Source organism: Aphanomyces invadans (assembly GCF_000520115.1).
Source record: "Aphanomyces invadans strain NJM9701 unplaced genomic scaffold supercont1.7, whole genome shotgun sequence".
NCBI lineage: Eukaryota > Oomycota > Saprolegniomycetes > Saprolegniales > Verrucalvaceae > Aphanomyces > Aphanomyces invadans.
In genome coordinates this window covers 1,135,037-1,142,523 of record NW_008580152.1, presented here as the reverse complement: position 1 = coordinate 1,142,523, position 7,487 = coordinate 1,135,037, and the positions used below count along the sequence as shown (strand labels likewise).

The following is a 7,487-nucleotide window of genomic DNA, read 5'->3' as shown; positions in this document are numbered from 1 at the left end:
GTTGAAAAGATAATATTCATTCAAAGTAATGATATTGACCAATTAATATGCAAATGATGAAGAAAATAATTGGGATTGGCCGAATTCGGCAATAGCCTACGAGTATTGCGTTAACCATGAGTGATTACACGAGCGACAGGGGAGCCAAAGACGAGTGTTGCGACAATGGCGACGAGTGGAACCAAGATGATGAAGGGCGAGGGGACACTATCACTCAAGAAGAGATCAGTGTACGTGATAATCTTGCAGGTGAAGTGAAGGATAAAAGTTGTGACTGCGGTGACCATGACGCCTTCCACTACTCGATTGTCCAAGGCATATGCCCAATCTGCATGAAGGAATTGACCGACGGGGTATTGGTCAAGAGCTGTCTGCACGAGTTCTGCTATGACTGCATTGCGATGTGGTCGAAGCACTTGGCAACTCGTGGTGCGCTTCCCTTGAAGTGTCCAGTCTGTCGTTCCCCATTTCAAGCCGTATTGGCGAACTTGCGCTCGGAATACGATTACGACACAGTGAACATTTTGCACGCTGCTTCCGCCGCTTCTTCGATCCGTGCCATTGACTCTGTACGACGGAGAAGAAGTCTCGTTTACCGCAGACGGGTCCGCCCAACCACGGAATGGCAACCAATTCGAAAATCCAACGACCAAGCCAGACCATGGATCGATCGAGAGCTGCGTGTCCTTATGGGTGAAGATGCCGATACATCCTTGCTACTCCATGTTGTGTTGACGTATGTGGACCTCGCTCGCCAGCACCAGGCCAACTCCCATCGGCACCCATCGGCGAAGCACGCCAAGACAACAGCTCCTTCACCGCATCCTTACACGAGCCTTACCAACACGATGCGAGACTTTCTCCATGAAGACGCTGAATTATTTGTGCATGAAGTTGCCAAGTTTATGGCTAGCCGCGTCAACATGGCCGAGTACGACCGTGACCCCGACCCACGTGCCCACGACGCAACCGATCGTCAATAATAGATTGATTATAAATGTTATGTGAAAACATATTCCAGCAATTTACTGTTAGAAACAACTACAGGGCCAACAGTACTTGAAGTTTGTATTGAATGAAAATATGGTGGTCCTTTCCTTTGTCAATTTTGCACAATTCCTCGAACTAATTGGAATAAATATATTTACTGTTAGAGTATTTCCACGGATCCAGTTGGAAAAATCCCAACAGCATGAAAACCAAATTCCAGATTCGGCCTGATGGACGATGATGCAATTGCTCCACCTCTGAATGACCGGACGACTCAAACGGCGCAACAGATCCCGGTGCTCAGTGTCCGCGCTGGTCCGCGCGATGGTGACGAATGGATCAAGCGATTGAAGGAAGAGTACACATCGTTGATCCAAGTATGCCCCGAATGATTCGATGAGCAATCCACGAAATGGTTCATGCTGTTATGCTGTTGTTGGCTAGTTCGTGAAGATGAACAAAGAAGCAGACAGTGACTGGTTCAAAATTGCGTCCGACGCCACAGGCATGAAGTACGTCTCCATGATGTGCATCGCGCCATGTCCATCGAACAGCTCTTCCCATTCGTCCCATTCGTAGGTGGAATGGGACGTGCTGGGCGTATCACCAAGGATTGCGGTATGAGTTTGCCATGTCATTTGACATTCCCGTCGCGTATCCTGCCGCGCATCCCGAGATCTGGTACGTCATTTTCCAGCGCGTCCTCCGTGAAGTTGACAGACTCCTTCGCATTCAAGCATTCCTGAATTGGACGGCAAGACTGCCAAGATGTACAGGTACCCTCCCTCCTTGTTCTCTCGCTGCATTTTACCGCGCTTTGTTCACTGAATGATGTTAACTTAGAGGTGGAAAAATCTGTCTGACTGTGCACTTTGGTCCATTGTGGCAGCGCAACGTCCCTCGCTTTGGAATCGCTCATGCATTGGCGTTGGGGGTAAGTCTTCGTCACCTGTCCTGCCGCAACGTGAAGCATAATCATAGTTCCGTAGCTGGCGCCATGGTTGGCTGCAGAAGTTTCCGACCTCGTCGAGCGTGGTTTCATTACACCAGTATAAGCCACGAGAAGAGTTAGGATGGTCGGAGAGTTCTCAATAACGTCAACTTTCCAAACTAGTTACGAAAAGTCGCGATGGGGGAGCAGCAAGGGGGCAACGAGGGACCAGAGAAAGAACAAGCCCGTGACCCACTGCGATACGATTTGAACCCACACGCAAACGACTTCTGGCGTCGTGGTCCTGCACAATGGTTCATCTCGCACATTCGTCGAAGGGCATCCGTACCCGCCGTTGACGCCCCAGTTGGTCATCACCATTGCCATATAAAAGCTGCTGACAAACATGATGAAGAAGAACTGCCAGCTTGGGGCAGTTAGCTCCGAGGACAGAGGGGGAGTCGCGTCTTCCGGGACGGCCACCACTACCTTGTCCCATGCGACGACTCCACTCGATGGTTCAACCGGTGCTTCCTTGGACCCCTAGGACGACAGCATAACAGCGTGCGGCGGATAGAGATAACAGGGTTACGTTGGAGGCTTGGCTTGCACTCGACTTGTCGGCCGTGTCAGGGTGCATCTCCAGTCGAAACAGCGATTTCGTTGACTCGGACGTTCGCCAACTGAATGGATCGATCGTCGTGTGAGATGCTGGCGATGTATGTCGACAAGTGGACGAGGTGAATGGGATACCTTGTCCAGGACACAGTCAAAGCGCCGATGATGGCGCTGGGCACGAGGATGGGGGAAGCTGACGGCCCCGTCGCAAATGACGGGGAGAAGTTCGGGATTTTGGACACGGCTTGCCAGCACAAGAAGACGAGGTACATCGTCATGGCCGCAGGGGGGAGCAGCCCCGATCCAATCTTGTCGCTGACTGAGACAACGCTTAGCTCGACAGATGAAGTAGGTCGAGAACGTACCCCCGAGTACTGGTAGCACCACGACAAATACAGCAGTGATCGTGATGAACACCACTGCCAGGGGCAATGCAGAGTAGTAGACATACTACCGTGGCTACATGAGCAACTCAGTGCTAGAATAAGCAGTGTACCAACAGGACAAGCCCCACGATGGTCGCGATCAGCGACAACATTGACAGTGTGATAAACACAGCTGGCCATTGGCGGCTTTCGGGCGTGGCCTGGATCTTTTCCAAGATAAAGTCTCGAATGCCATCTGAATCCAGCAAATGGAGTACCGTTGTGAGACCAAGGTGTTCAAGCAATTCCCAAGCGTACGTACAGACGCAGTCCAGCAGAATCACGATTTGCATGACGATGAACACGCCCGACGCGACTGCTGCAATCCATGCGTACACGTCGAACACGCCTAGCCTTGACATCAGAACACAACCAACGAAGCTAGCTACAACGTACTGTTGGGTAAGAAGAATGCACCAATGGAGAGCCCAAGGTAGAGGGGCAACTCGAGGGCAAGGATCGCACATCCGCGGTTGTGCCCCCATTCGGTCAGCGCACTCCACACCATCATGAACAAGAAGAACACGCCGATGGCCATGCTGGCTCGAAAGATGGCTTGGTTTTCAATGCAGTGGGGGTATTGAACGGTGTTGCATTGTCGGAGTGCCGGGATCTTGGCCAAAATGTTTTCTACACAGAGAGCACGAGCCATCGAGTCACGGACCGCATGCCGCATGGATAGATTTCGTCATCGTGCCTTGGCCGTACGCCACAAGAATCCCCACCGCGATCGCATTCACAAAGAACAGAGCGAGGAACGGCCAACGCTTCATGGCAGGTGCGGTCGATGCCGTTCGAGGTCGGGAGATGTCACACGTTGGCCATCAAAGTCGTGTCGGTTTCGCCTCCGGTGATGTGAATACCTGTGAAAACGTATATTTGTACAAATATATGGTGTAACGGTTCGGCCGTTTCAGATCTCGACACACAATTGTTGCGATCTGAAACCCCACGTCAAAATGCAAGCGGCCGACGTTCATTTTCGATCACTTCGTCTGCCATGATCATGTTGCCGTTGACGAGTCCGCGCCACCGCCACCCAACACCATCACCGGTGTTCAAACCAACCGTAGTGACTCCTGCCCAAGCAGCACCAGGCGTCGCAGAGATAGACAACCACGTCGGTAGCACGACTACCATATTGTTGGACGACCCCCACGCCGATCGCAAGCGCCAACGACGCAAAGAAAGCGAACGGGAATGGTACTTGAAGCATCGTGAAGATCGTTTGGCAAAACAAAGAGATTACGACGCAAGGAACCGCGAGCGGCGACTGCAGCAGATGAAAGACTACCGCACCAAACATAAGGAAAAGCAGCGCGCGTACAAGCAGGAGTGGTACCGTCGCAACCGTGACACGATCAAGTTGAAACGTACGCAGCGCAAAGGCGACGACATTGACAACAAACCACCGTCAACACCTCCACCGCTACAGCCAGACCAGCCAACACCTACAGGTGAAGTAGCAGCTTCGATGCTACTCTCACTGCTCTGTGAAGTCGCGCTTATGGCTTAATTTACCGAATATTGTGGGAGACAAAATGAAATACTTTTATCCGTACCATTGGAATTCCGGATACGAAAGCTCGAATTTATAATTTGATGGCGGCATTTTCATGTCGGTGGTGACACTTCAGCTGGGTCAGTGCGGCAATCAAGTGGTGCGGAGAGCCGATCCCTTTTGCCATAGCACGAGTGACAATTTACTATGTGCACGTAGGGATTGTCCTTCTTCGACAAGTTGTCGACTGAGCTGCAGCATTTCTCGGCGGAAGATCGCGAATGCTTCTTTCGGTCGCACGATTCCAAAACTATTGCAGGGCACGATGAAGCACGACAACGTGCAACCGCCCGGGCAGTGTTGATTGACATGGAACCCAAGGTTCGTGTGATCTTGACGTGGTTCGTTGAGCATGTAGCCTGCCCAAAGGTGGTCAATCAATGCTTTGAGAACGCTGGCCGCGCGACTGGAGGCATACCATGGCAGTACGATGCTGCAAACATCGTGTGTGAACAAAGTGGGTCTGGTACGTCGCGTGTTGTTACTCAATCAGTTCATGATGGCAATGCAGGGAACAATTGGGCGTATGGCTACGCAGTTCATGGCACAGGCTGCCACGAGGGCGTGTTGGATGTCGTGAGAAAGGTGGGCATGGAATCTACCACAACAACACGTAACTCCCAATGGATCAGGAAGTCGAGCGTTGCGACTACTTCAAGGGATTCCTGGCGCTGCAAAGTTTGGCCGGCGGCACGGGTTCTGGATTGGGTACTCGATTCCTGCAGAACTCGTCGAACTCAATGTCAATCGCATTCTAGGATCTTACGTGTGCGATAGCTTGCGCGAGCTGTACCCATCGTCGTATCTCCTCAACTCAGTTGTGTGGCCATATCGATCTGGCGAAGTTATTGTACAAAACTACAACACTCTCCTTACGATGGCGTGCCTCTCCGAGGTTGAGAATTGCTCAGTCTACATCTAGTGCTCACGTCGCTGTCTAGTCATCGGACGGCATGCTCATATTGGAAAACGACCTGTCCGATCAAATATGCCAGCGTTTACTTGCGATTCCAGCTCCGTCGTTTGCTCAAATGAACCAAGTGCTGGCCAACCACCTGGCTGCCGTGTTACTTCCAGTTCTGCCATTTCAAGTCGCGGCCAAACACTCGCAAAACACACTTTTCTCATCATTCCCTTAGAAACGAACGCACTCATCTCGATTCTCCAGCTGCGCTTTGCCGTCTATCCTGCAACACTTGTGCGCCCATCCCGTACGACAAGTGCAAAGTGCGGCTGTTGTCGGCAGGTCGAACTCAATTGCAACGAGGCATGTAGGGATACAAGCTCCTCAACGTGAAGCTTGTTCCCCAGGTATCGGCGCCAATCCATGCTTGTTTCCGCCACTTCATTTTGTCGGGTGTTTGTAAAGTTGGCAACGAGGTCCCGGGAGTTTAGTGCACATCAATGGCCAGGCGTTCTCAAGCATTTGCACCAAGTACGTGACTGGATTCTTGTTCAGAAATTGATTTGACGGCAAGATGCACATTGCAAACTCGGGCATGGACGAAGGCGTTCGTTGGGATGTGTCTCTCGGTGGGCTATTTCCCCGCTGAAAACGAAGAGGCATTTTCTTAACTTTTTGTGGCGAGTATAGACAACGGCCAGATATTCAACAAAAGCGTGGCAAGCATGCTCTTCTTGAGGGGCCCGCACAGCGACCAGTTGGGCCAAGTTGACCCAAGTGCATTTCGAGATTCTCGCTTGTACATTGACTTGATGGCGAGTGGATGGACTTCTTTATCGATGCATTAGGTACACTTCGTGGTCCATGGTGCCGTTCACATGCATGTATCATCCGCTCCCGTTCAGTCAATATGACAAAACGGCGGCTCTTTTGAGGTACCGCTCCTTCCGTCTTCGATCTTGCATAACCAACGTGGGTAGCAACTGCCAAGCCATGCTTCCGCAAGTGGAAGCAATGCTCGAGAAAGCACATCACATGTTCACATCCAACGCGTACGTCCACCAATACGCGGCACATGGCGTCGAGGCGGACTTTTTCCGGTCCTGTTTTCTGCGGCTTGATCAAATGGTTGTGAATTACAAAGCCATGTAATGACCTGCAGCACTTCAGCCTTGCCGGTGGAGCAGCGTGCACTGCAGCACGTTAAGAGGCCATGGACACGTACTCGTGGAGTGAACGAATCACAGTAATGAATTGGTCTTCGATCCCTGCTCTGTGGACGACTCGTCTACTTTTTTTCTCGCCACAGTGCCTAGATGCCCACGACGGCAGAGACACCCACCGAGGTCATGGCCAAGTCCAAGACGGTGTGCATCGTGATCGATCGGGCGGGATTGTTCGCAGATTGTCGTTTAAAGTTGGATTCATCATCGATGGGGACGCCACGCGCGGTACAGCGATTGTTTCTTGATTCGCTTCGTTGATTGGAATCTTGAGCTGTGGACATACTGGGATCGCGAAAAGGGATTCGTTGTGGTTGAATTCATACTAGGCGTTGGGTAAGGGCACTTGTAATGAACCTGTAGCAGTGGCTCCTTTGCTTCAATCGGTGATTGGATCGCTGGCGTCAAGAAGTTATACATTGATAATATCCTATTCGAATGCATTGCAGACCAGAGTCTTGTGGCGCCAAGAGGTCACAGTTCGATCCGTGTCTGTTCACCCTTCGATATGGTACGCTCTTGCTCCAACGAACGAAATGGTACAAAATCCATCTACGAGCGATGAAGGTATTGTACCAGCCATAGCCACATGCAAACCAACAAGAAGTCGATCTTGTTGTCCTCGGGAACCCGCGATTTGATTGGTAAATGGTATACCTAACGACGGCGTATACATCGCGCGTGCAAAACGGTCTCTCAGGACGATCTGCCGATGAACCGCCGCAGTTGGTTTATTGGGACGGCCACAGGATGGGCAGTACAGAGAGCAGCGACGATGACTTCGACGGTGCAGGGAATCGATCCATGTTCGAGGACAGTCGTGCGGTACAATGCA

At 51.4% G+C, this 7,487-nt stretch overlaps 4 protein-coding genes across 4 annotated transcripts; 3 read left to right on the top strand and 1 right to left on the bottom strand.

Moving 5' to 3' along the window:
- The first annotated feature begins 107 nt into the window (after window positions 1–107).
- On the top strand, window positions 108–1,083 carry H310_04502 (hypothetical protein). Its single transcript, XM_008868880.1, has one exon. It carries the CDS (start codon window positions 117–119, stop codon window positions 981–983), a length of 867 nt encoding a protein of 288 aa, XP_008867102.1. The 5' UTR covers window positions 108–116; the 3' UTR covers window positions 984–1,083.
- A 106-nt stretch (window positions 1,084–1,189) lies between these two features.
- Window positions 1,190–2,113, top strand: H310_04501 (hypothetical protein). The gene is made up of 6 exons (XM_008868879.1): window positions 1,190–1,367; window positions 1,435–1,502; window positions 1,570–1,671; window positions 1,728–1,766; window positions 1,834–1,924; window positions 1,980–2,113. The coding sequence occupies exons 1-6, from the start codon at window positions 1,221–1,223 to the stop codon at window positions 2,043–2,045; spliced, it is 513 nt and encodes a 170-aa protein (XP_008867101.1). The 5' UTR covers window positions 1,190–1,220; the 3' UTR covers window positions 2,046–2,113.
- H310_04500 (hypothetical protein) lies at window positions 2,105–3,737 on the bottom strand (the record flags this gene model as incomplete). The annotated part of the gene is made up of 9 exons (XM_008868878.1): window positions 2,105–2,225; window positions 2,271–2,464; window positions 2,514–2,604; window positions 2,675–2,858; window positions 2,905–2,989; window positions 3,036–3,160; window positions 3,227–3,313; window positions 3,361–3,594; window positions 3,629–3,737. 9 exons carry the CDS (start codon window positions 3,735–3,737, stop codon window positions 2,105–2,107), a joined length of 1,230 nt encoding a protein of 409 aa, XP_008867100.1.
- Window positions 3,738–4,569: 832 nt separating this feature from the next.
- Window positions 4,570–6,940, top strand: H310_04499 (hypothetical protein). Its single transcript, XM_008868877.1, has 14 exons — window positions 4,570–4,625; window positions 4,685–4,846; window positions 4,895–4,991; window positions 5,037–5,110; window positions 5,158–5,233; window positions 5,284–5,420; window positions 5,467–5,616; window positions 5,665–5,736; window positions 5,801–5,836; window positions 5,895–5,960; window positions 6,004–6,058; window positions 6,120–6,228; window positions 6,278–6,364; window positions 6,410–6,940. Exons 1-14 carry the CDS (start codon window positions 4,581–4,583, stop codon window positions 6,579–6,581), a joined length of 1,338 nt encoding a protein of 445 aa, XP_008867099.1. The 5' UTR covers window positions 4,570–4,580; the 3' UTR covers window positions 6,582–6,940.
- The last annotated feature ends 547 nt before the right edge of the window (window positions 6,941–7,487 follow it).

What these genes read in the sequence shown, in the direction of transcription:
- H310_04502 (XM_008868880.1), top strand. Translation starts at nt 117, where the DNA reads ATGAGTGATTACACGAGCGACAGGGGAGCCAAAGACGAGTGTTGCGAC.
- H310_04501 (XM_008868879.1), top strand. Translation starts at nt 1,221, where the DNA reads ATGGACGATGATGCAATTGCTCCACCTCTGAATGACCGGACGACTCAA. An exon ending in AGTACACATCGTTGATCCAA is followed by an intron (nt 1,368 to 1,434) that starts GTATGCCCCGAA and finishes GTTGTTGGCTAG; the next exon opens with TTCGTGAAGATGAACAAAGA. An exon ending in AAGACTGCCAAGATGTACAG is followed by an intron (nt 1,767 to 1,833) that starts GTACCCTCCCTC and finishes ATGTTAACTTAG; the next exon opens with AGGTGGAAAAATCTGTCTGA.
- H310_04499 (XM_008868877.1), top strand. Translation starts at nt 4,581, where the DNA reads ATGTCGGTGGTGACACTTCAGCTGGGTCAGTGCGGCAATCAAGTG. An exon ending in TTCCAGTTCTGCCATTTCAA is followed by an intron (nt 5,617 to 5,664) that starts GTCGCGGCCAAA and finishes TCATTCCCTTAG; the next exon opens with AAACGAACGCACTCATCTCG. An exon ending in ACGTGAAGCTTGTTCCCCAG is followed by an intron (nt 5,837 to 5,894) that starts GTATCGGCGCCA and finishes GTGTTTGTAAAG; the next exon opens with TTGGCAACGAGGTCCCGGGA.